General features: G+C 52.4%; 10 protein-coding genes across 10 annotated transcripts; 3 read left to right on the top strand and 7 right to left on the bottom strand.

Annotated features, from left to right (window-relative positions):
- Nucleotides 1-695: 695 nt before the first annotated feature.
- Nucleotides 696-1,451, bottom strand: STEHIDRAFT_34578 (uncharacterized protein; the record flags this gene model as incomplete). The annotated part of the gene is made up of 1 exon (XM_007307685.1): nt 696-1,451. A coding segment is annotated over one exon (756 nt), but the record flags the coding sequence as incomplete, so codon positions are not given.
- A 158-nt stretch (nt 1,452-1,609) lies between these two features.
- On the bottom strand, nt 1,610-2,023 carry STEHIDRAFT_28558 (uncharacterized protein; the record flags this gene model as incomplete). The annotated part of the gene is made up of 1 exon (XM_007307680.1): nt 1,610-2,023. A coding segment is annotated over one exon (414 nt), but the record flags the coding sequence as incomplete, so codon positions are not given.
- Nucleotides 2,024-2,074: 51 nt separating this feature from the next.
- STEHIDRAFT_35770 (uncharacterized protein) lies at nt 2,075-2,572 on the bottom strand (the record flags this gene model as incomplete). The annotated part of the gene is made up of 1 exon (XM_007307686.1): nt 2,075-2,572. A coding segment is annotated over one exon (498 nt), but the record flags the coding sequence as incomplete, so codon positions are not given.
- An 865-nt stretch (nt 2,573-3,437) lies between these two features.
- Nucleotides 3,438-4,247, bottom strand: STEHIDRAFT_32784 (uncharacterized protein; the record flags this gene model as incomplete). Its single annotated transcript, XM_007307682.1, has 1 exon — nt 3,438-4,247. A coding segment is annotated over one exon (810 nt), but the record flags the coding sequence as incomplete, so codon positions are not given.
- A 1,460-nt stretch (nt 4,248-5,707) lies between these two features.
- STEHIDRAFT_149164 (kinase-like protein) lies at nt 5,708-9,132 on the bottom strand. The gene is made up of 6 exons (XM_007307895.1): nt 8,781-9,132; nt 8,498-8,687; nt 7,943-8,213; nt 7,753-7,877; nt 7,383-7,658; nt 5,708-7,266 (listed from the first exon to the last, which is right to left on the bottom strand). Exons 1-6 carry the CDS (start codon nt 9,032-9,034, stop codon nt 7,117-7,119), a joined length of 1,266 nt encoding a protein of 421 aa, XP_007307957.1. The 5' UTR covers nt 9,035-9,132; the 3' UTR covers nt 5,708-7,116.
- A 453-nt stretch (nt 9,133-9,585) lies between these two features.
- On the top strand, nt 9,586-11,372 carry STEHIDRAFT_170950 (uncharacterized protein; the record flags this gene model as incomplete). The annotated part of the gene is made up of 3 exons (XM_007307894.1): nt 9,586-9,737; nt 9,799-9,935; nt 10,530-11,372. 3 exons carry the CDS (start codon nt 9,586-9,588, stop codon nt 11,159-11,161), a joined length of 921 nt encoding a protein of 306 aa, XP_007307956.1. The 3' UTR covers nt 11,162-11,372.
- Nucleotides 11,373-14,763: 3,391 nt separating this feature from the next.
- STEHIDRAFT_124106 (NAD-P-binding protein) lies at nt 14,764-16,754 on the bottom strand. Its single transcript, XM_007307893.1, has 12 exons — nt 16,681-16,754; nt 16,427-16,593; nt 16,347-16,369; nt 16,197-16,279; nt 16,022-16,130; nt 15,864-15,906; nt 15,780-15,807; nt 15,533-15,710; nt 15,468-15,474; nt 15,342-15,407; nt 15,227-15,277; nt 14,764-15,156 (listed from the first exon to the last, which is right to left on the bottom strand). The coding sequence occupies exons 1-12, from the start codon at nt 16,727-16,729 to the stop codon at nt 14,923-14,925; spliced, it is 1,038 nt and encodes a 345-aa protein (XP_007307955.1). The 5' UTR covers nt 16,730-16,754; the 3' UTR covers nt 14,764-14,922.
- A 477-nt stretch (nt 16,755-17,231) lies between these two features.
- STEHIDRAFT_102132 (alcohol dehydrogenase) lies at nt 17,232-19,166 on the bottom strand (the record flags this gene model as incomplete). The annotated part of the gene is made up of 13 exons (XM_007307892.1): nt 17,232-17,607; nt 17,692-17,742; nt 17,811-17,876; nt 17,945-17,951; nt 18,012-18,189; nt 18,248-18,275; nt 18,331-18,368; nt 18,429-18,437; nt 18,495-18,596; nt 18,657-18,739; nt 18,801-18,823; nt 18,885-19,045; nt 19,115-19,166. The coding sequence occupies 13 exons, from the start codon at nt 19,164-19,166 to the stop codon at nt 17,374-17,376; spliced, it is 1,032 nt and encodes a 343-aa protein (XP_007307954.1). The 3' UTR covers nt 17,232-17,373.
- Nucleotides 19,167-20,006: 840 nt separating this feature from the next.
- STEHIDRAFT_102130 (Metallo-dependent phosphatase) lies at nt 20,007-22,338 on the top strand (the record flags this gene model as incomplete). Its single annotated transcript, XM_007307891.1, has 6 exons — nt 20,007-20,175; nt 20,317-20,551; nt 20,809-20,898; nt 21,013-21,236; nt 21,319-21,505; nt 21,591-22,338. 6 exons carry the CDS (start codon nt 20,007-20,009, stop codon nt 22,270-22,272), a joined length of 1,587 nt encoding a protein of 528 aa, XP_007307953.1. The 3' UTR covers nt 22,273-22,338.
- Nucleotides 22,339-22,808: 470 nt separating this feature from the next.
- STEHIDRAFT_63620 (carbamoyl-phosphate synthase) lies at nt 22,809-24,199 on the top strand (the record flags this gene model as incomplete). Its single annotated transcript, XM_007307706.1, has 3 exons — nt 22,809-22,992; nt 23,085-23,892; nt 23,962-24,199. 3 exons carry the CDS (start codon nt 22,809-22,811, stop codon nt 24,197-24,199), a joined length of 1,230 nt encoding a protein of 409 aa, XP_007307768.1.
- Between the last annotated feature and the right edge of the window lie 757 nt (nt 24,200-24,956).

Raw genomic sequence — 24,956 nt, 5'->3', positions numbered from 1 at the left:
GAGACGAGACGAGACGAGACGAGATGGCAAGAGGCGAGGCGAAGCAAAAAGTAACGAGACAGGCGACGAGGCGCGAGGTTTATATAGCTATGCGAGAACAAAGACGGTGTCAGTGCCCAAGTGAGGTTGGCACGAGCCGATGACTGCGCGGAGTCGACAATAAAGGAAGAAACACGAGATGCCGGAGCAACCAGAAAGACACGCTGATCCGCTTGTGAAGTGCCGGCGCTTTGTACTAGAACGTAGGCCAAAGCGTCGCCACTCCACTGACACCAGGGTCCCACACTCATCCGAGTGACTGGTGCCGAGTCGGTGTGCCCCGTCCCTGGGGACTCATCGCGGTCGCGGACGACGCGGCAGAGAAATGGTGAGACAGAGCGGAGGTGTCGTGCTGTGGGGTCGAATTGGATTTGCGAAAACTCACATCTTAGCCCAACCAATCAACCCAACGCCACTGGAGCGTATACGAGGGAATACCGAGGGGGGCGCCCGAAGGGCGCCCTGAAAAATCCCAACCGGGCTTTATTGCGCATGACGGACAACCTAGTAGAGAGGCTACTGTCGAGAAGAGGTTGATGTTGAGAGGAAGATGAAAGTCATGTGGGTGTATTGTTGCCGGGAGTGGGATTGCGATGTGTAGAGTGGATGAATGAATGCAGGAGCACAGGATTCTTGCGGACATACATTTGGAAGGCTTCTGAAGTCCAACGGCCGAGACGTTGGATTTCCTCCCCAGTGAAGCCCTTGGTAGCGAAAAATGTTGCGCCGCCCGAGCGCATCGAGTGACCACCATGCGAAGAGCCAAAGAAGCGATGGAAACGGGTCATGAACCATGACCGGATGGGGACCGTGCCGGAGCTTGTGAGGAAAAGTGGGCTGTGAAGGGGAAATTTGCGGTCCCTGAGTCGGACGTATTGGCGGAAAACCTCGACCGGGTTGGTAGGACCCTCCTGCGTAGTGATCCAAACTTCACTTCCCGCGAATAGCCGGTCGGCCTTGTGCATGGGAAGATCGTAAGAAAAAGCATCGTTGCCGTGGATTTTGACGCTTCGCCGCCGAATGCGCTTCCGAGGCTCCCTCATCTTGACTTGATCAGGGTCGACGAGTTCACCAAGTCGATGAAGGGCGAAGAAGCCGCAGGAGAGGAGGGTGAGGAAAAGTGTATCGTCGTAGGAAGGGGAGGGGAGGGAAGACGCCACACGGGCGATGTCATCGATCGTTAAGGGCTCTTTGCGCCTGATAGGGGTCGAAAATCGTTTGCGACAACCTGCGAGTGTCTTGGTGACGAGGTAACTGTTGCGGATTTGGCGAATGTTTGGGAAGAGTGGTTCGAGAGTGGTGCAAATGCCGGACAAATAGGTGGACACGGACTCGGGCTTGATGTGAGAGCACTGCCAGGCAACGTATAGAGAAAGAGTATCTTCTGTTGGAGTGGTAGATAAGTCGTGAAGTCTGCAGAAAGTAACATAGGACTGGACGGCGGAGTCATAACCGGAGCGAGTCGACTTTTCTAGGACCAAAGAGAGAGCGATGGCTCGCTCGTGCTGGAGGCGCTCCAGCGTCCACGCCAACCGAGGTGGTTGGCGTGATGAAGGAGAGATATCTAACATCGCGGCGCCCCCAGCGGCAATCGAGGGGGTTGAAAAGGGTAAATTGGGAGAGAAGGGAGGTGTTGGTGGATGGTAGCGGAATCAAACCGAGAGATAGCATCTGCGATAACGTTCTCCTTGCCCGCCACATGAACAACCCGCAGCTGAACACCGTAGAGGAGTCGGAGGCGAATAGAATAGTAAAGGATGTCATTGTAAGGGGCGTCGGCTGAGAGGGAATTAAAAACGTCGACTGAGTTCGAGTTATCACAGAAAATAACCACACGCTTAGGCCGAGGGGACAGTGAGCAGGCTCGTTCGAGGGCTGAGACAACCGTCAAAGCCTCGAAGTAATAGATCCCACCCTTCGCCGCCTCGAATTCAAAACGCTCGGCCTGGAAACCCATATTGAGATCTGGAGACCAGTATCCTAAGCCGAAGCCCGAAGCGTCTGTCCAGAAACGAACGTCGGCATCCGCAACACCCCAGCTGTCCGATTCAAGGAGATGAACACCGTCCCAAGCCTCCAGAGTGTCAGCGAAAAAGGACAAGTCGTGGCGAACTTCGTTGTTGAGGAAGATGGGTGCATTCCGTACTTGTTTCCCTCGCGTTTTTTCGTATGATGACTGCAGTGCTGGCCGGAGGAGAGGAACCACATTGAGAGCCCAGTTGCACCAGCCCAAGAGACGTTGCCACTCGACCAAGGGCTGCCGTCTCTGAGCAAGGAACTCCCGGATGTGTGCGACGTGAGCTCTGCGAGAGTCGGGAGGAATAGAAACGGTCATCTTGTCGATGTCGACCTGAAACCCAATGATCTTCAAGGAGCGACCATATACCTGCTTCTTAGCCTTGTGTGGAACCCCGATCCGATCCCAAAGCCGCAGAAGACAAGCCTGACGTGAAGGAAGGAAAGCATCATAAGGTTCATACAAGTCGAGCCCTTCCTCCTCGTCAAAACCGAAATTATCGTCAATGTACGCCAAAGACCCATCCAGGCCTTCAACATTCACCGCGATCCACATAACCAGAGACATAAAAACACAAAAAAGGAAACCGGCACCGCGGTTCCCAAAATTGTTACACCGATCCACACGACGGACTCCGCCAACCGAGACGATCTGTTTCACCTGCCAAAGTGGATGCATAGGAATCAGCCGGTAAGCCTCAGAGACGTCGGACTTCCATAGCCAAGCGACAACGCGACCACGATGCCGCAAAGCGAGGAGATTGTGGCCCAGATGCTGAATGTTATCGGGGCTGAAATGAACGGTGTCGCGAGGAATGTGGGAGTTTGGGGAATCATCACCGATCGAGCTATCAAGGACCATGCGAAAGTCGTCCTCCCCCTGCTTAGGGACGGCGTGGACGGGGATGTCGCACATTCCTGGCAGGAGGGTGTCGGTGGATGTGAGAAATGGCGCCGAAAACCGTCCCAGGAGCTCCTCTTTCCGAGCCTGTTCGAGCAAAAAGCCCAGTTCCTTTCCTTCCGACACCTTCTCGGGGAAAGGCCTAGTTCCGCTAAGATCGCCTTCGGCCAACGGCCAAAAACCTTCCCGAAGACCCTTCAACACCGAATCCACCAGCGGCCGGTTCGGGTGCGTCTTCAGTAGGTCTTCGAAGACGTCAACCTTGATGGGGGTAACGATGTCAAAGAGATCGGGGTTCGAGCGGATGGTGGACCAGAGAGGAGAGAGTGAGGGATCGTCAACAGGAGGAGAGGGGAGTGGATCAAGGGTTAGTGTGATGTCCGCCGACGGTGTGAGAAGATTATTTGGATCGTCCCATATCATGTTGCGAAGGTGACGCGGAGGATTGATATCGGACAGTTGATCCGGTCCTAAGATCGGGGCAGGAATGGCGACCATGGCCTGTGCGACCGCACTCGAGGCAAACATGGTCGTACTTGCATCGGTCGCCGTGGGCTTCGCCTCTATTGAACCTCTTGCATACTTCGGAGCCGGGCACGGTAAGGTGGGAGACGCGGGTCGCTTTCCTAGAAGAGCCGGCTGTGGTCGATGCGAGCGAGGCGAAACCGGCTCCGAGGGAAGAGAGCCAGAAGAGATGCAAGTCCGAGAAACGACTAATTTCGGTGAGGAGGGTGTCGTTCGTGGAGCCGACTCGCTCACGGACCTGTCTGTCGTACCCGATAACCCGGTTGTGGTAGACGGAGGCAGTAGTTTGGAAGACGGTCGTGATATAGTCGCAGTATTCACGCAGCTCGTCGATCCGACAAGGATAGACGAACTCGACGGCCTTCGAGTACCGGTGGAATACCCTGTGCCATTCTTCGGCTCTGGTGACCTTGTGAGTGATCTTGAGGGCGTCGGAGATAACCTCATACTCGCCGAGCTGCTTAGATTCCGAGATGTCCCCGTTGGGAGCACACAACGCCGAGTAGAGTCGGTCAAAGCAGACGGACTGCCCAAGGAGAACCGGTTTCCAGAGCTGGCGAGGGAATTGGGGGAGCTTAGGAGAGAGGAGAAGTTTGTTGTAGGCGAAGTTGATGTCGACACTGTACTCAGACTTGAGCTCAGAGATCTCGACCAGTAAGGGATGGAGGAGGAGGTAGGAAATCTTGTGTTTGGTAAAGGCGAACTTGGACTCGTCTGGAGTTCGCCTGGCGCGCTTGCTAACGTCTCGGTCGTCGCCGTCGATATCGTCATCATCAAGGAAGTCGCTGGCTCGAAGACGTTTCCGAGTCGCTCCTCGAGACTCGGCTTGATCCTGCTCAGCAGAGAAGGCTTCGGGCTGCGGAGCGGGTCGCTGTTGGCCTTGTCCTTGAACCGGCTGGGTGCGAACGTTGTTTGTTTCCCGAATGGCCTCCAGTTCTTCGTAGTACGAGCCGAATATATTCTTGGCATCACCGGGGCGTTGTATGGTGTTGCAAGCGACAAAGATTCGGAGAGAAAGCTCGTGGCTGGCGTCGGAGAACGAGATCTCGCTTCGGCGGTACTGGTCGACGAGAGCCTCAAAGCTAGAGGTGGTCTGGGCGTCGAATGAGATGGGTCGGTCGTTGGGTTCTTCATTGCCGTTGATGAGATCAGACATGAGTTGTGAACAGGAAGATCCAGATTTGAATGAGATTTAGATGCGAAGTGTATAGCAAAAACGGAGCGAGGAGGACGCGAGCTGAGACGAGACGAGACGAGACGAGATGGCAAGAGGCGAGGCGAAGCAAAAAGTAACGAGACAGGCGACGAGGCGCGAGGTTTATATAGCTATGCGAGAACAAAGACGGTGTCAGTGCCCAAGTGAGGTTGGCACGAGCCGATGACTGCGCGGAGTCGACAATACTGTACTTTTTCGACCAAAGGTTCATCAAGAATTTACGTCACCCATCAGTTTCGCCCGGGTCACGGTTCAGAAACCGTGCGTGAGCGTGACGGGACCCGTAAATGGTTCAGAAAACAACGTAGGCGCTTGCGAAAATGATTATTTTGCGCAAGCGCCTGCCGAGGTCACTGCTCGCTCACCCAGTGCTCACCCTGCGTTATGCGTGAGGTCACGCAGGATTTTGTTCGGTTCATCAACGCGGAGAACGCGTGACGAACCTTTGGTCGAAAAAGTACAGTAAAGGAAGAAACACGAGATGCCGGAGCAACCAGAAAGACACGCTGATCCGCTTGTGAAGTGCCGGCGCTTTGTACTAGAACGTAGGCCAAAGCGTCGCCACTCCACTGACACCAGGGTCCCACACTCATCCGAGTGACTGGTGCCGAGTCGGTGTGCCCCGTCCCTGGGGACTCATCGCGGTCGCGGACGACGCGGCAGAGAAATGGTGAGACAGAGCGGAGGTGTCGTGCTGTGGGGTCGAATTGGATTTGCGAAAACTCACATCTTAGCCCAAGAAAAGACGACCCATCGCGCCGCGTTCTCGGCTCCGAACTCCCTTTGCCTCCGTGTGGCGTGTGGCGCACGGTACAAGGGGCGACTGGACCCAGTTTGTTTGGGTCCATAAATAATGACGCCGAGTCTCCCCCAAAGAGAAAAAAAATCCAGAGCATGGAAGTGAATGAACAGTCCTCTATACACACACTCATTACGACAGTATATACCGTACTACAACAACCCGCAGCCTCAGAACGAATTGAGAACAAATCGCAGCCTCACAAAAAACCCGAACGCACAAAAAAAGTCAAACATATCAATATCATATGATACAGTACATACTTCCAAACAATGCAAAGCGAAGCAGAGATTGAGAGGTGACAGATGACCGATAGCAGGGAAGCAGCGGGTAAGATACTAGATTGCACGGATGTGACGAGATGAGAGGAGATGAGACGGGAAGGGATGGGAATGAGAATGAGACGAGACAAGAATGAGATTGAGACGAGAATGAGAATGAGATGAGGCGAAATGGGATGGGATGAGAAGAACACGTGAACAAAGACACACAAACAACACACACAGACACACACATTGAAGAAACACAAACACACATTGAAGAAACACAAACAAGTGGATGAAAAATGTATGTAAAAAAGGGAATACAATATATAACCGTCCGAGTCCATGATCAATACGTGTAAATAAAACCCCCAATACTGAGTAAACCATCGCCCAGAAAGTCAGTATCGCATCGAAAAGTGGTCGTAACGTAGCGTCCGTACGTATACACCACATCATCATGATAAACCCGAAACCCGATAGCCATCAAGGCCGTCGAGCACAGCGAGAACGACGACGACAAAGAGCCCACACACCACCGCACCCACCATCATCTCCCATACCCTTCCCGATCCCCAAAGAAAGATAATCCAAGACCGACAACCCGTATCCGCCATCCATCACAGATAATCAAGTTTGTCAACCCCGACGGTATCGTCCCGCGCAGCCGGCCTCGTCCTATTCCTACTTTCCTCCAGATATAGTGTCTCGACGAACGAGGAGCGTTCACGCTTCCACCCCACACCTCCCCAAGCACCATCCATCCATCCATCCATCCATCTACCTAGCCATTCCCATTCTCTATCCCAAAGACATCACCTGCGAAGATGTAGATTGCGTGTATAGCAGAGACGATGCGATGAGACGGACCAGCCAGAGGGCGGGGACTTGCATATGGGCAGGTGGGTGGGTCAGGGTGAGCGGGTGACAAGATGAGCAAAACAGAATGGTGTTTGAAGTTGGGATGATCGCGTGGAACCAGAGGTAAGAGGCGAGAGAGTCAATCGAGGTCATCGTGCCACGATATCGACGACCGACCATCCACGGCAAGTCTTCGCGAATTTCTTGACTGGCCATAGACGCAGGCGGCCGCAGCGCGACGCTGAGCGCGAAAAAAAAACAAGCGCCCCACTCCGTTCACGCCCTACACACCTACCACACCCACCTCCCCTCCCCTCCACATTGATTCCCTTCCCCTCCCCCAACCACGATGGGCCTCCCACAACACATCACCAAAACCAAGCCATCAAGACCTCACCAACCATCCAGGGCGGAACGACCGTATCTCTTCCCCCAGTCCCGATGGCCAAAATTCATAGCTTTTCCTCTTTCCCCCAGAGCCCTCCAACCCGTCGCTTTACGAAGAAGCCGACTCGGCCTCTCTCGCCTTTTGGTCCTTCTCCTTCTCCACCTTCTCTTTATTCGCCACCCGCCACGCAAGCGCCGTCTCTACCCAACCTGGCATATCGACTTCCCGTTCCGCGTCTTCTCTCATCCATCGATGGCTCTGGGAACGCAAAATCACAGTAATTAGCACCATTCAACCATCCACTCCCGGCCACACCAAGAAGTGCCCAAGAGCGCCAAACAAAACGAGGGGGAAAACGAAAAAAAAAAACTCACCATCAACTCCGTATAACTCGCCCTCCCCTCCGGCCTCTTCACAAGACACCAAGCGACCCACTCCCTCGCCACCCTCGAATACTTCTCCTCCGGCAACTCGGGCGGATCGCCATGGACGATCGCCGTCAGCTGCGCGAACACGTTCGAGTACGTCTCGGGCGGGTACGGGTAGTTCGCGATCGCGATCTCGATCGTGGCGAGCCCGAGGGACCAGACGTCGGAGGAGACGGTGTAGGTCGTGAGTGAGTTTTGGGACTCGCCTTTGATTCGTTCGGGCTGTTTTTTTGTATTTTGGGGAAGATGGAGGAGGGGAAATAGGGAGGGGCAGAGATTAGATATGGGGAAGGGAATGAGGGAAGAAGATGCGTACCGCCATGTAGGATTGACAGCCGATGTTGGTCTTTGCTAGTGATTTTTCGAGTTGACCCGATACACCGAAATCACAGAGCTTGATCTGTCCTTTCCGATTGACCAACACATTCGTCGGTTTCACATCTGCGTATTACCACCGACGTCAGCCCTTCAACCATTTTGAAAGTCGACGAAAAGGAAAAACGCACCTCGATGGATGATCTGCAGATCGTCCTTCAAAAACTTGAGCCCCTTCACCATACTGCTCACGATCCTCGCCAACACATCCTCTGGCACGCCCGCCCCATAGAGCTTATCGAGACTGCCGGCGTCCATATACTCCATGCAGTAGTAAACGCACGACTCGATGAAGAAGGCACCGTAGAACTCGACGATGGAGGAGTGCATAGCGCGATGTAGAATATCGAGCTCCATGATGATGCCATTGAGCTTCGATTCATCGAGCTCTAGTCGGATTTCCTGTTGACAGGGAAGCGATGCGAAGAGGGGGATAGGGGCATAAAGGGCCGTGGTGGGAGGAGGTTGTCAGAAATTATATCGTCACAGGGAAGATAGTGATTATGAGGTGCAAGGAAAGAAGGGTTGAGATACGGGACGTATTAATTTCGATTGGCAGTCCAGAAGCGGGGTAGTGGAGCACATGCGGGGTAAGGAACGGGGTACAGTGTGCATGATGTAGCGAGATGGGCGAGGTGAACGCGGAGAGGCACGGTGTGCATGAACGGAAGTTTGTGAGGGCTCACCTTCATGGCCATAGCGACGTTAGTCGGTTTATGGAGGACCTTCTTTACCGTCCCGTACGCGCCTCTTCCGAGCTCGTCCTCGAGTTGTAGCTGAGTCATATTGATCGCGAAGGAAGAACCGTTCGAAAAGTCGACGCCGGAAGCGTGTAGGACAGCTTTGCCTCCGAAATTCAACGCGCCGCTCGGATCACTGTGTGCATTGCGCGATTACGACATCCGACATACCAAGGATGAACAACAAATACGAAAGAGCAGTGCGAAAGGGCATGAAAGGAAAACGTACACGATCTTCCCAAAATTAGAAAATGGGGTGCCGAAGCTGTCCTGTGGTCGTCGAGGGGGCCATGAGGGAGAGTCCTCCGCGAGTGAGGGTGCGCCTGCTCCGAGGCCTGCACCAGCAGCGCCGCCAGAGGGACCAGGGCCGTTGGGATCGCCAGTGATGTCACTGAGTTTGAAGCCCGGTCTGTTGCGCTTCATGCCGCCGGGGCCGGCCTTGGCAGCGAGAGATGGCGGGGGAGGGCGAGCACCGTTTTGCATGTGGCCGGATGCAGCGTTGTGTGGGCGGAGGACGGGGTGAGCTGGGCCATCGTTGAGGGTGGCGCGCTGGAAGGCTGCGGTGGCTTGGTCTACGGGTTGGGCGGGCGATTTGGAAGCACGGTTGGCCATCTGTGAAGCGATTAGAATGATTAAAAAACTGAAATAGAAAGTAATCGTACGGCAGCCATTTTTGCCTGAAGAGATGGGGGTATGGGGGTCGCGCCGGAGCCTCTGTTGGCGAGCAGACTGGAGACGGATCGGCCTGGGGGAACTGGGGGATTCCTGGAGGCCTGGGGGAAAGGTGGCGGCCTGCGCGCGGGTGCTGGGGCTGGTGCGTCGTGTGGTGCGGGGTCAGACATGGCGGCGAGGACGAAGGGGATGGAGGGGACGGGCGAGTTGGCGGCAGCGTTATGTAGCGTTTTGAAGAGGGAGACGACGCCGATGAGATCATCCGTCCGCCACGTGCCCTTACGTACGCAGCAGCTCCCCGGGGTCCGGCGCTGCCTCCGCCCACCGCGCCGCTCCACGATGAGCCACAGCAGAGGCAGCTCATGTTCGACCACCTCTTTCCACTCGACCCAACCTCGCCGCTCATCGCATCCGCCGTTCTTGCCTTTGTCCTCTTTCTTACAGCCATGCGCTCCTTCTTTTCTCCCAAGAAACAGTCTTCTGGCGAATTACACGTCAAATGGGGCCGCGAACGGTACGTACTCTCCATATCTATCTCGTCTCATATCCCGTTCTCATTCCAGAAAAAAAAATAGGCTCTCGTTTCCCTTTCCGTCTCCAGACACAAAACTCGGTGCTCTGCGCGCATCCCTCGCGGATCACACACACCTGCCGCCCGCCTCCTTCAAGCTCATCCATTCCGGCGCAGTAATGAAAGATGACAATGCCCCTCGTAAGTCTCCTTTTGTCCTTCCTCCTGCTTTTGTTGCCCCCGTGCTCCGCTCTCGCGTAACACCAGTGAGAACAATCAGGACTGACGCGTCGGGCATGCTGCGAGCACGAGGAGGCTATATCCCCTCCATCGCATCCCTCCGTGCCGTTAAACTTACGCGGATCAACCCAACTAAACTCGTGTATCCTTGTCTCGGGACGTGCACAAATCACAAGGATACGCGCGCGATATGGTCATTTGACCCCCTCACGCTCGAAAAAACACGACGTTTTCATCCGCCTCATCTCTATCTCCCGAAATGACTGTGCGATACCTATTATCGCTTGACGCTCTCCTCGTCATCGTCCTCCCAACCGCGTATCCTATCTGAATCCATCGCACAGCTCCGATGCCGTTTGTTCCTCTATCCATCCATCTATCCCCCGATCCGTCTGATTTAAGGTTACAAGCTTACACTCGTCCCGCTGCCCATCGCTCAGCCTCTCCACGTTCACGATAGTTCCGTGCCGATCCTTTCCCCGCTTCTATTCCTCTTTGTCTCTCCTCCGCCCTCTTAACTTCCGCACACGTACTAACGCCCTCTCATCCCCTTAGTATCAGCCTACCAAATCCAACCCGGCTCGCATCTCCTCCTCCTCGAACACACCCCCCTCCAAGAACCCTCCTCCACTTCTGCTTCCTCCAACTCTTCAAATGCACAGAAGAACGAACGACCCCTCCCGCCCGCGCCCCGTACGGAAGCGAGCACCATCGAGACTATAAGAGCTGAACTGGCGAAGGTGCAGAAGACGCTCGAACCGGACGTGGAGAGGTTTTTGGGCGATATCGGGGTATCGGGTGGACGGGCGAATGGGAATGGGAATGGGTCGATACCGAGTGGGACGGAGACGTACGAGGATGTTGCTGCGCCTGCACCGGGCGCTACACCCACCTCAGATCCTTCCTACCCATCCGCCACCTCAACACCATCTCATTCAACTCCCCCTTCAACCTCGCATCCGTCGAACTCGCAACAACCAACAAAACAAACCCTCGAATTTGAACACACCCGCCTCGGCGAGCTCCTCCTCCAAGCCCTTCTCAAACTCGACGCCGTAAGCTTCGAGGGCGGATGGGAGGACGCGAGAAGGGAGAGGAAGGAGGCGGTGAGGGTCGTGCAGGGGTTGTTGGATAGGTTGGATGGGGGGTGGAGGGAGAGTAGGGAGGGGAGGGGGGTTGGGGTTTGAGTTTGCGTTACGATGCGGTTTGAGTTGTTGAGGGGATGGGTTGGGGTGGGTTGGGGCGGTGAGGGAGGGAAGGGATGTATGAAGGATCATGATGGCGTAGAAGTCGGGGTAAGTTATTGACCGTGTGCTCGTAACGTGAGATCAAACCAAGTCGAATCCTCCAATAGACGTATAATCCTATATTTTTGCTCCATCCTCTCCTTCGCGTTTTGTTCGGGCATTGGCATCGGTGTGAGCACTGAGCCGACCACCAGGAACGCGGTCACCGTGCTCTGAGTCTCAGCTCTGGTGAGTGGTCAGACCAGAATAGCGCACCGTACATGAACATGTGTGGAGTCATGCACCGTCATGATCATTGCAAAGTCCCCTCGGCGCCTCGATGGAGGATGTGCAACGTTCCATCAAGGGCAATGTATCTATGTGTTCGATGTTGAAACTTGAACAGGGCGGCAAGTTTCGATGACGTCGATGTCGAATCTCGATGACATGGGCAGGGTCGATGGAAGGTTGATAGAGGTTGAGAGTTATGCTTAGATGGTTTGCGACTGCGCCGGGTAGGGGAGGTGACCTTGACCTTGACCTTGAAGCTTGAAGCTTGAAGCTTGAGGCCTGAGGTGAACTTGCGCCGCTGGACACTGCAGCGGTTCACGTAGGATTCAGATACCTCAAGTGAGTGTATGTCAATTGTCGACAGAAACCGTACGGGAGGAAGAATAGCACTGCCATATTTTGCATTTGGTGTCCGTGTTCGTCGATGCTTGAAAAAAACCAAGGTCGTGATGTAGCGCCACACGCCACCCGGTCTAAAATACAGGCACCGAAAACGCGGCGCAATCCTCCGTCCGTTTTGGGCGACGAGCCCTTTATTGTGCAACCGTTTCAACTTGTCTCCTTCCGTCATCGGAATGCTGCGTTGTCGCGTTCGTAGATTTTTCACGCTACGCTCCCGGGACTCAAGCAACGATGCCCGCGCCAGTGATAACTATAGCTACGCTCTTTCCTAGCCACAATGTCGTACTGGGTCCGCAGCGCGGATGAACGAGGCAGCATGCTTATACACCTCAAAACTCTGTATCAGTCTTACTTGGTGAGTTACTCCCCTCGAGGTGTGTCTCAGCGGACGATGAAGTGTAACACCATACCACACTCTGGGAGCGAGATGGGTGACTCTGCCATTGCGATGAGTGTGAGTCGCAACATCTCGGTGGAGGTGGGTTGATAAGTTTCTAGGAACGTACATCCTGGCGTCCCGGAGCAAGCTGTCTCGAGACGGACGGCACAAAGAATGATGTCCATCGCACAGTCTACTATGGCCAGGATGGATGACTATCGTTCATGGTCTCAATGAAAGAATGGCCTAGATAGGAGGTTTGAATCTTTTCTGTTTGCTTTCATGTTTAGGCCAATGTTTCACTGTGGCTCGTCCTGCATCGGCTGCAACGGCCGCATCTTCATCGAGCTTTTGCCCCGATAATCCCGAGGCGTGGGCGTATATGAAAAGAAGGGATGGCGCATCTAGAGGAATGGGGGGGCATCTGCGTTCCTCGAGTAGACCAGATGGTCATAGTCACCCAAACATTCAACGCCTGACATATCCAGGCCATTATGAACGAAAGAGACTAATAATGGGGATGTGGGAGCTTTCAAGATAATTCCCCATAGGCCTAGGTCTTCCCCCGACCTCGCTCTTACTATGCGCCCAAGCTAAATTTTTCCACTTGGAAATTTGGGCACGATCTGGGTCTACAGAATCTATCAGACAATTCTGTCACGTCAGGACGCGGACGCGCATAAGGCTGCGCCACATAAATATCAGAGACAGGTTTGACCGTGGTCGTTCACTGTATAAGTAGTATGCGCAAAATTACAAGAGGAAGTCAAGAGAACGTACGCAGAAACATTTCGACACTACGCTCGCAATGACTGTGTTGAAAGTTGAAGCCTATGTCTCTTTGAAGGCGCCTGCTGTACTGAATGATTGTGGCATTGATGGAGGCGGGTTGGGGGATGAACACTCGCGGGGCAACCTGAACATCACGCAGATGACGGTGACACGTCCGGCTCCGAGCTCCGGAAGGCTGGCGTGCGCCATAGGGAAGGGTCGTCCACGACTTTTTCACGGACGGTGACCAAGTTGAACGTGGCGTTTGCATAACATTTGTCTAACCAACCACAGGCATTTCACATATGTATATCCCTCACTTGAAGTTACTCTCAATGCTCAAACATATATTGTTTTGGCATTACTAGGTCTATTTGGCGATGTCCACTGTATGCTTTGCCACTGGCCTTGAGCCTGAGTACTTCAGACATCTCGCCATTTCGACATCGCCGGCCTCTCTAGTGTACTGGCATGCCAAAAATGACCATGTTTTCGCTTCTGCCTCTATACAGAGCCTTGTTATGGAGCTTGCTAGCTGGAGTTGATTGCCACCTTACCACTTCTTTGTGGACACTGTACACAATCGCGCCTGGGGTCGTTGTTCACGGGTCTCGCTGTATTCTACTATAACCTGCCAGTGGCCGCCCGTTACATTCATTTGCCCTCTCGCTAGGACCTCGAGATATGTCCATGCAGTATCATGCCTCCCATACAAACCGTTTTTCGACTTTGAGCCTACGCCTGCTCGTAAGGTAGAGTGTGAAGTGACCATTGGGGCGTTCATTTGCTTCTCCGTTGGTTCTAACTGCATGCGCTTTGCCGGAGAGGTTACGCCCCAGTGGTATAAAGAGGACGTCGGAAACGTCTTTTGACAACAGACAACAACCCACTCGTCTCTCTAGCATCGCACAACATCGACAACATGATCGCCTTCTCGTACACCCATATTGTCGTTGCTTTGACCGCCTTGGTCTCTGTCAGTCTCCCTCTGTCGGCCGTCCTCCGCCTGGATGATATACTGATAATTATCCTTTCTACTAGGTGACTTCTGTAAATGCATTCACCTGTCCCCCACCCAGCGTAGCTGAGTGTTGCGCTAGCTATGTTCATGTAAGTTGAGAGTGCCTTGATAGCCTTACATTGACTCACATATGAGACTCTGTAGATACCTCCCCCCAATGGAACACTATACGGTATAGGATGCGTCCATCCCTTACCTTCAGGCAATTGTCCAGCGACACCTGTTACGACGGGCCGATGCTGCACTCCCCCTGTACGCTTAATTCTGGCTTCGGCTGAGACCCATAGGTCCTCCTTTCTGTTATATTGACCGCGGGGGGTTTTTTTTTGGCAGTTTAAGGCTACATTCGCTACTGGCTGCGTTCCCCCCTGATAGCGCCCTCTGCATTCGTCCGACGGTGCGCGAACGCGAATTGTTGGAGTGAAGATCGATATGGTTTATCGGTGACCACCCTTTGAATAACGTCTCCTTCCTTCTCCTCCCTTTTTTGATTGTTGTGTTTGTACCGCCCTCTGCAGCTAAGAGCTTGTATTCAACTACTTGCCATCGAGCAGATTATCATATTATTTGTGTCCCACATTTGCCTGAGATCCTTTCCCCCATACAACGTTCATGATGCAACACCCTGAGTCTTAAGCATGCACCCATCTGGAAAGTTAACTGCTGCTAAGACGATCGTAGCGCACGGACTTGGACAGTAAATTTTGCCTGTGAAGATATCATGGGTTCTTTGCAATCTCGTGCGGCTATGACTATGCGTGTCACGGACTATTCACGTCCTACACATTACCTGACTATCGTACACGGCACGGGTAATACTACCATCCTACATGAAGCCAGGCTCTCTGCCACTCGAGTTCATTCTTCCGCGACCAAAATCACCTTCTTCGCCTTGTTCTTCCCCTGCTGAACGTCCGCTATACCCTGACTGGCAGTCTCCAGCCCCTTAGAGATATCCTCCTTGTGCTTGATCTTCCCCTCTTTCACGAGTGGGACTATGACGCGGTAGAATTCTTCTTCGTATTTGTGGGCGAGTCTGGGCACGAGCAGACCGTGCATCGTGAGCTGCTTCCGGAAGATTTGCGTATAGTTCTGAATTGTGAAAGCAAGAGGTCACCAATGGTCAGAGAAATATACGAGGAAAGAAATGCGAATGTCTCACTCTGATACCAGGGAACGAGGGGTCGTTGTACATGGAGATGGCGCCACATTGCTATGTCACATGAAGCAGGATCGTTAGTCGAAGGAAAGGGGCACAATCAGTAGCAAGCACTCACGATGAATCGGCCATCGGTATTGGCATACTCAAGCGCCAGGTCGAGAATCTCTCCACCGACATTGTCCTGGCGAATATGAAAATGTCAGCTAATTGCTGCGCCATAGACATCGCTCCAGTGACTAACCCAGTATCTGTCCAACCCGGTCAGACTCGATCAGCACAGAGGAGGATATATTGAGAGTTACATACATATCGATTGGACCCTCACGCTCGAGCACCTCCCTTGTACTCGTGGTCTTATAGTTGAAGACGACATCGCCACCGAGACTGCGAACGAACTCGACTTTCTCTTCGCTTCCGGCAGAGCCAATGACTTTAAGACCGTCGAGTTTGGCCAGTTCCACGACGAGGCTACCGACAGGTCCGCCTGCGAATGTGAAAAATAGATATTCAGTGCTAACATAGAATGAGAATGTTCAGGTGGCTGAAATAATACCTGCGGTGGTCACGAAGACCGTCTCTCCCTGCCATGTCGTCAATAATCAGCGGATATACAGGATAAAGTTTTCGGGCTACCCACCCTCTTTGCTGCGGAGAATTCTTTCCATCCATAGTAGGCTGTCTATCTGTGAGTGTGGAAGTTTCTCGAAACCATATCAGAAGTAGATGTGCACCTGTTTGACCTAGCGATATAGGTTTTACTTGTAAGTGCGCATAGACGCTTCATCAAAGAGATGGTGCATACCAGGCATCCCCAAGGTACCAAGGTAGACCTCCCACGGAAGACCGGCATTTACAAGTTTCTTCAGCGAAGACGGATCCTTCTGGACGGTATACTCCTGGAAGGCTGCAGTCGAGCAAGATATGATGCATCAACACAGAAATCCTAGCATGGTCAACTGGAATTGCTTACGAAGAATGCCAGAGACATGATCACCCTTTGCATACCCGGACTTCTCAGACCTAAGAACGACACCAATTCCATAATTGGTGATTCTGTCGAGATGACGTCGACGAGCCATTAGTGTCCCCACGACATGTTCGCGTGACCAAAGGAGCTTACGGTTCTCCAATTGCGAACGGTGGCTGTTCAATTCTTCAGAAAGAGGACATAATTCGATGTTTCTGCACAAGAGAACTCACTGAGTAACTTTTGGCCTTAGGCTCAGGGGCCCTCATTCTGCCCCGAATGTATGGGTCGATCGACAGGACGAGCGTCTTTATAAGGATTCCACCCTCGAGAGGGACATTATCCAGGTCGATCGTCTGCGATGTGTCGTGTACAGTAGTCCGTCCGGGGACAGGATAACCTGTTCGACGATTTGTTCCATATTGCCCAAGCGCAGTGAGTGATGACCTACACGTTCATTTAACAAGATACTTAGATATGCACGTACCAGTAGGTACCTCGTTGAAGAGAGTGCGGGCGTTAGTCACTGGTGCCATGGTGTGTTGAGTTGGATAAGTTGCGAAAGCCTGAGGAAAGCAAGCAGGTCGGGTGCTACGGTCGGTAGGCGGGTTTATATACTGCGTGAACAAAACAACCAAAGTGTCTTGCTAATAAGCTTTGGAGCAAGTCCAGTGAGAAGACCGATCCGGAACCGGATAAAGTCTGACTGGGTATCTATGTCGCCAGTTTCATCGTCGATGTGCATCTGTGAGCATCATCACCTCCAGAACCGAAATAAAGTACGTCTGACTCATTCGGCGGTACCCTTAAAAGATCAAAAAGGCCGAGCAGGTTCATCGGCTTTAACAGCCCATTGTGAGCTAGATTTACAGTGGACCTTGGTCCATTCCTCCGGGGTCGACATGGTAGAGAGATAACTTCTTGGTGGGAGGGGCGGGAGGGAAGCAGCGGAACTTGAGCGGAAGCCGGTGGCCGCAAAGCCTTGCCGAATGCCGATGCCGGACTTATCTGTGGACCCCGTGGCACCCAGTAGGTTCCCGAGTAATGACTTCGAGTTTAAGTCCCAGGCTCAAAGTTATGGAGGGTGAGTGAGACAACTACTGAATCGCAGAAATAGGCTATAGCGACTCAAAGTCCGCTGAGAAATTGCATGTCGTCTGGTTATAAACCCTGACCAAATTCACTCTTCCGCAACCAAGATAACCTTCTTCGCGGTGTTGGTCCCTCGTTGAACATCTGCAATGCCTTGCCCTGCAGTGTCCAGACCTTTAGAAACATCTTCCCGATGCTTTATCTTCCCCTCTTTGATCAATGGAGTCAAAATGCGATAGAACTCCTCTGAATACTTTGGGGCGAGAGCCACAACGTTGAGCCCTTGCACGGTGAGTCGCTTCCTGATGATATAGTCGTAGTTCTGCGGCGAGTTAGTTTATGATGTGGAAAAGATGAATGAATCCGTCATCGTGCGTGGATGGACGTCGAAATTCGTCTGCCATACCTTTATTCCGGGCAATGAGGTGTCATTGTACATAGCAATCGCGCCGCATTGCTACGCCACACCGGAGAGATAGTTATGAGCAAGAGTATTCCTTTGTCCAAGACGACCTGTTGACTTACGATGAAACGAGCGCCGACACTTGAGTTCACGAGCGCTAAATCAAGAACCTCGCCGCCAACGTTATCCTGAAGCATGGGCCACAAGAAAATCAGATGAAGATGGACATGGAGAACACACTAGGACTAATACCGACCCAGTATCTAGATCAAGTTCAGCGAACCTCAGTCCGATGGACCCTTGCTGTGGATATGTTAACTTACACGTCAATAGGTCCCTCGCGCTCTAGTATTTCCTTCGTGCTTGAAGTCTTGTAATTGAACGCGACATCTGCACCAAGACTGCGAACGAAGTCAACTTTATCTTCGCTGCCGGCCGATGCGATCACTTTGAGACCGTCCAACTTGGCGAGCTGGAGAACAAGGCTTCCCACCGGGCCAGCTGTATACATGGGGGGATTGTGAGCGTGATAAGGGGTTGTGTAAATGCTGGTGCTAACCTGCAGAAGTCACAAAGACCGTGTCTCCCTGATATATCGAGGTCTGTTAGCAAGTGTTAAAAAGGGATACAGAGGCAGACGACCTTCTTGGCTGCGGAGTACTCCTTCCACCCGAAGTACGCTGCAAGATGATGAGTTTACGTGCAAAAAATGTAACCTCAAGTAAAGGCCTGCAACGTACCCGTTTGTCCTAGTTTCCTCAAACGTTAGTATGAGTCTCTATTATTAGGTTCATCCCTCCGCGTACCTGGCATCCCGAGCGTGCCTACGTGAAGCTCCCATGGAAGACCTGCGTTCTGCAGCTTACTGAGAGAGGTGGGGTCCTTCTTGACGATATATTCTTCAAAAGCTATATCGAGGTGACAGCTCAGAGTACCATCAGTCAGACGACCCAGAGCTATGTACTCACTAAGTATTCCATACACATGATCTCCCTTCTCGAAGCTAGAGTCTTCGGACCTAAGCACGACGCCGACCCCAAAGTTGGAGATCCTACACGCATTATTAATGAGCGCAGATGCGAGTGTCTTCGTGATCACTGCAAAGTACTCACGGCTCTCCTATGTGAAAGGTCGCCTGAGACGAGTGACACCATACTCCGTTAACTGAGTAAGAAGGGGGACTAGCCTGGGCTCACCGCGTAGTTCTTCGGATCAGGCTCTATCATGAGTCCTCGAAGATAAGGATCAATCGACAAAACAAGTGTTTTGACGAGGATGCCGCCTTCCAGCGGTACATTGTCCAAGTCAATCGTCTGGGATGTATCGTGAATGGTGGTCTTTCCTGGAACGGGATACCCTAATATGAAGGACAAGATGTTTCATGAGTACATCAGTAGTGAGGAATCGCTACAGGGTGATCAAAGACTACCGGTGGGTATCTCATTGAAAAGGGTGCGGCCGTTAATGACTGGCACCATAGTGAACGTGTATCTGTGGGGGAGAAGGAAAGCACAGCGATTATGCTGGTGTATTTATACCACCCAAAGGCCTTGCATTGATAAGATTCTACGAAGCCCTCTGTAAGGACCCACTTGAGTGATGCGGTAGACTATGTCGCAAGTCGTGATGTCAATGAGCTCAACTCAAGTTCCAGGGCATGTCTAGAAACACGCCGATATCAAGAAAAGCCGAGATCTATCCTTAGAAAAGTGCAGCGCACTTGTATGCATTAAGTATCCTCGGAAGCATGAAAGCTCCGAGTCGAGAGGCGGCCAATGCATAATAGAAGGTTACCCAGCTGTTCAGTCAGCGGAATCGGACTGGAGCACATTGAACTGACACTCACCGAGAGGTTTTTGGACTGTCAGCCCAATACATCAAGTACTTGATCATGTGTCTCTTACTGTGCCGCGAAGAGACTACATGGTAGAACCTCCAGTTTTTCTTGAGAACAGTGTGTAATCAGACCGCGGACTCAAGCTCTCCAATTCTGTCTCAGTACAGGTCATCAACAGGTCCGGGTCGCCGTCGTTTCAACGTCGTGGAAGAGCGCCAGAGAACGGGACACCGCTGACGTAAGACAAGGTTTCCAAACTCCCACAAGCGCTGTGGCGACAAGCATCAACGTCAACGCCGCTTTCCATGTTTCTTTCCTGCAAACGCTGACCAGCAAAGCAACCCGTGGTTCCCCTATATTCGTAGCGCGGCTATTGATATGCAGCCGCAGTCATAGTTACTGGATACCCCCTTCTATAGCTTTTGCTAGCGTCCGCTACTCAGTCGTAGACCTCTCAGCGCCGTCAAACCGTCCAAGACCGATGTCGTTGCTCAACCTTCCACTCCGAATTCTCAGGCTGCTTACATCTGGAATTCCTCGTAGGCTCGCAGTAATACGTCTAGCATGGATCTTCATTGTAATCTGGTGCGAAATCGGCGTATTTTATTTTAGTGTCGCGGACTGTCACTGGCCTACCCCCGTATGTCCGAGTCTGCTTGCTCTCTCATCGTCAATGTCACTCTCCGTACTATTGCCGGTCGATATTCATCTAACCTAAACGTATGAACAGGGTATCCACGCAACGCCCCACTCCCACATATCCTCCCATGCCTCCTCCCAATCCTCCGCAGCCACGCACCCAAACACACAACCAACACATATCCTCCTAATAGCCGATCCTCAAATACTCGACCACAATTCATATCCGGGTCGAAATCCCCTACTCATGTCCTTAACACAGTTTTTGGTGGATTTTAACTTGAGAAAGGCTTGGAAGGTGGCGAGGGATCTGAGACCGAGGGCGGATGTTGTAATTTTCTTGGGAGACATGACGGACAATGGGAGGGCGGAAATGAGCGATGAGGAGTGAGTTAGTTCTTAACTGTCTCAAGTCCGGTGAAGGGAGAAATAATGTGTTGTGGTATGGGTAAAGACACGATGACCCGGCAGCATGAGTCATGACTATTGCTATTTGCAGTCTGGTCTGCGTCATCTTGCCATAGATGGAATGCTCATTGTCGACCAGGGGTGACCGTATTTTTTTTTTGCTGGTTGCCGCTGGACAGGGGCTAAACTTGTCATTATATCTGATTTTTCGTCATACTGACCGTTGAATTATCCAGGTATCAGGCTTACGTGCAACGCTTCCGGAGCATCTTCCATCCTATACCGAATGCTCCAGTTTACTACCTCCCCGGAAACCACGACGTAGGGTACGCCAGCCGCTACTTTCCATCCCCATCACATCAGCCTTCCTCTTCGAAGTCCTTCGTCCCTAGTCACACCTCCTAAAGACTTCGTTCTCATAACATTATGTCATTTGACAGCCTAGGTGACGGTGTGCTGACCTCTCAGCACGCTCAGTCGCGCTACCTTTCTTCCTTCGGACCCCTTAATCAGTACCACACGATCGCGAACCACACGCTCGTGTTCGTCGATTCGATGAGTCTTGTCGCTAAGGAAAGGAGTATAGGAGGTGTCAAGGTGGTGGATGGGGACGTCCTGCCGAAAGAGCTGGATGAGGCCAAATTCTGGCCTTCGGTAGCTTCTGGTATGTGCTCCTCACTTCCAGGTCCAAGAAGGAATGAACTGCTTAATTTTGGCTAAATTTTGGTTTGTACCAATGATGGCAGGCAAGCCGCTACAACCGCTGGTGCTGTTCACGCACATTCCACTATCAAGGCCTGAACATTCTTCGTGCGGCCCCCTGAGGGAAAAAGGAAGAATTACACAAGGCCACGGATTGGGATATCAGAACGAGTTGAGTCCGGCAATGTCGGACATATTGCTTGACACATTCAGGCCTTCCATTGTCTTCAGGTGAGTCTCCATGTATCCATTCCTTCCTTCCTTCCACGCCTCCTCTAGGAATAGCGCCCAAACTCATCCTATTCGTCATCTCCAGTGGAGATGACCACGATTACTGCGAGTTCATGCACGATCTCCCGAACAAGGGCGATTCGCACCACGACAATCACCACCCCACGCCCTCTCGCGTCCGGGAAGTCACCGTAAAATCGCTTTCCATGGCCATGGGCATTCGCCAGCCGGGCTTTCACCTCCTATCGCTCCTTCCGCTCGACTTCTCATCCTCCACGGGAACTCCCTTGTCAACGTACGACGCACCTATCAGTATCGCCGATAGACCGTGTTTATTGCCTAACCAGCTGAATGTGTATCTGGCGATGTATACGCCGTTGTTCATCTTCACTTTGCTCTTGATCTTTTACCTGACGGCGTTGAGCGAGTATGACACGAGTTATGTGCCGGCGAGAGGTGGATATGGAAAAGGGAGGGGTGGGATTGCGATGGGGTCGAAGTATGACTATGAGCGGTCATCTCCGACAGGATACAGAAGGTCAGATGATGAGGGAAGGTGGTCGCCTTCTCCCAGAGGAAGCCCACTGTCAAGTCCAGGAAGAGGGGCTCAACGGGGTTCTGTGGGTGGTTTGGCTAGAAAATGCAGTGGTATGAAGGAGAGTGTGAGGCAGAGTGGGTTGTTCGGGAGGTTTTTGTGCGATTTGTGGTCTGTGGCGTGGCCGCCTGTGGTGGTTTGGGTATTTATTGTCGTGGCGGTGTTTTGGTAACCGTTACATGATTCGAACTGCTTCCTTGTACTCTCGTGATCTCCGGCGCAAATGAGCATGCGTCACGCTACATACCCTGCTGTTCGTTTGCTCACCCTTTCACATCGAACATGTCCGCTTGACAAGGAATATTATGTTAGGCAATTGTGCAATGTGGCGAGCCGTGGGTGTTGTGAGTCAGGACCGTGGCGCGTTACGTTTGAGCCACGTGCCAGTTTACCGCCATAAAATTTGCGCGCTGCTTGTTTGCTTTTATACCCTCAACCTTTGACCTGCACCACACCAGCTGCTCACCTCGCCTGTTCCTCGCCAGCTCCATTACTTTAGGGTTGTCTACCCATCGTATATGACTTTCGACAAAAACACTCGCGACGAGTACGTTCTCTTACTCTTCGTTTTCGTTCGAGCAATGACTCACTCAACTTGAACCACAGCTACCTCAGCGACCTTGTGTTTTCTCTCCCAGTCCATTAAATAACCCTTGCACTCTTCGGCCTATTAAATTTTATTATACACTCTAAACCAACCATATCAACATGTTCGCCCGACCATTTTTCCGTATCGCCCGCCTCAACCGAGGTTTCGCTACCCATGCCGGACCCAACGCCGCCCTCCCTGCTGTTCTCCATCTTAAGACTGGCCAGTCTTTCACTGGTCGCTCTTTCGGTGCTCCGCGAAGCATCTTTGGTGAAACCGTGTTCAGCACGTCTATCACCTCTTGTACGTTTCCCACCACGTCATATTTTTAATCCGGTGTCATTCCACACGCATCTGTGAGCCTGACCTATCTATTTTTATTTTATTTTGCACAGACACCGAATCAATGACTGATCCCTCCTACCGCGGTCAAATCCTTGTCTTCACTACGCCTCTCATCGGCAACTATGGTGTTCCCAAGAACACTGCCCCTCTCGACTCCCGTGACGTCGGAGTTCTCCTCGAATCTTCTGGCATCCAATGCGCAGGCGTCGTCGTCGCCGACGTCGCCGAAAAATTCTCTCACTACACCGCCGTCGAATCCATCTCCTCCTGGTGCCGCCGGTACAACGTCCCAGGTATCACCGGCGTCGATACTCGTGCTATCACGACTCTTCTCCGTGACCAGGGCACGACGCTCGGCAGGCTCGCTGTTGGTGCAGACGTGTCTAGTCCTGCCCCGAAGGACGAAGAATACTGGGATCCTAGCACGGAGAACCTTGTGGATCAGATTTCGACGAAGGAGCCCTACACGCTCAACCCTTCCGGATCCGTCAAGATCGCCGTCCTCGATTTCGGCGCTAAGGCCAACATTCTCCGTTCTCTCGTTCGTAGGGATGCGGCCGTTACCGTCCTCCCTTGGAACTTTGACTTCAACGCCGTCCGTGACCAGTACGATGGACTTTTCCTGTCCAATGGACCCGGTGACCCGCAGCAGTGCTGGGATGCGGCTTATATCCTGAGGAAGACGATCGCCGAGTGGAAGAAGCCCATCTTTGGTATCTGTATGGGACATCAGATTATTGGAATGGCGGCCGGGATGGACGCGTACAGGATGACGTTTGGGAATAGGGGGCACAATCAGCCCGTGCTTGCGCTCGCGAATTCGGGGTCGATTAAGGCTGGACGAGTCTACGTTACGAGGTTCGTATCTCTTTCTAGACCTGCTCTCGCATAGTTTCGTAAGACTGAAATTGTTCCGTCCATTTTCAGCCAAAACCACCAGTACGCACTAAAGTTGCAGGACCCCTTCCCCCAAGGCTGGGAACCCTTCTTCATCAATTGCAACGACTCTTCCGTCGAGGGTATCAAGTCTACACCTGAGTCTGGCAAGCGCGTCTGGGGTGTGCAGTTCCATCCGGAGTCTGCTGGTGGTCCTCTTGATACTATCGAGGTTCGTTTACTTTCTCTTCATTTGTTCCACTACCCCTGCTTTCCCTGTGGGTCGTGATGCTGATTTTCATGTGATGTTCAGATGTTCACGGACTTCGTCGCTGAGTGTCGTGCTGTCAAGCTTGAGGTCAACCTCAATGCCCGGGACCCTATGGGCTCGTCATTCGTCGATACGACGTTGAGGGAGGCGTCGCAGCCTATCGCTGTCGCTGCTTGATCGAACGCGTCGTGGGTATCATAACTCGTGAATATTTGGTTGTGGATTCTTCTTTCTCCTCTTCGATTTTTTTCCCTTTCTGCCTCTGCTTCTTGCTCTCTTGTCGGCGTGTATTATTGGGGAGAAAATGTGTATGATAAAGTGCGTTACAGATAGCTGCTCCGAGTCAATATATTATGATGCTTCTTCAACAAGCATTATGAACCACTTGCGCAATAGTTCGGCTCTTGCTGTTGATTGTGCGGGAGGCGTTCTCGATAATGGAGTGTCGGATCTCAACACCTTGATTTTCGTCGACTACGTGTGATCGCAGGCCCTTGGTCGTTCAGCACTAGCAAACGATCTCGTTATTCGGATGAGCTTGCTCGCTTCATTGTCGTGCATTTTCTGCTCGTTATTACTGTGCCTTACAGCCGCTTTCAGACCAACAACAACCATTCTTGTTTGTGGCGACCAAACGTCAATGTAAATGGCTAAATAACACCCACCCCGCGGGAGATCTGGCTTGAGCGCTTGAGCGTTTGCAACACCGTTCGTTGCCAAAAGGAAGCATTCAAGAGCGTTCAGTGTGGAATATAAATTCAGTTCAATTTTATTG

Source organism: Stereum hirsutum (genome assembly GCF_000264905.1).
Source record: "Stereum hirsutum FP-91666 SS1 unplaced genomic scaffold STEHIscaffold_14, whole genome shotgun sequence".
Lineage (NCBI taxonomy): Eukaryota > Fungi > Basidiomycota > Agaricomycetes > Russulales > Stereaceae > Stereum > Stereum hirsutum.
The sequence above is the reverse complement of the archived record's forward strand: the minus strand, read 5'-3'. Positions and strand labels throughout refer to the sequence as shown.

Coding starts and splice junctions, on each gene's coding strand:
- STEHIDRAFT_124106 (XM_007307893.1), bottom strand. CDS start 16,729: ATGGCACCAGTGACTAACGCCCGCACTCTCTTCAACGAGGTACCTACT. Junction 15,907..16,021: donor TTGGGGATGCCTGGTATGCA/CCATCTCTTTGA, acceptor CACTCACAGATA/GACAGCCTACTATGGATGGA. Junction 15,157..15,226: donor CCTCGTTCCCTGGTATCAGA/GTGAGACATTCG, acceptor TTCACAATTCAG/AACTATACGCAAATCTTCCG.
- STEHIDRAFT_149164 (XM_007307895.1), bottom strand. CDS start 9,034: ATGCAAAACGGTGCTCGCCCTCCCCCGCCATCTCTCGCTGCCAAGGCC. Junction 8,688..8,780: donor TCTAATTTTGGGAAGATCGT/GTACGTTTTCCT, acceptor CAATGCACACAG/TGATCCGAGCGGCGCGTTGA. Junction 8,214..8,497: donor ACGTCGCTATGGCCATGAAG/GTGAGCCCTCAC, acceptor CCCTGTCAACAG/GAAATCCGACTAGAGCTCGA.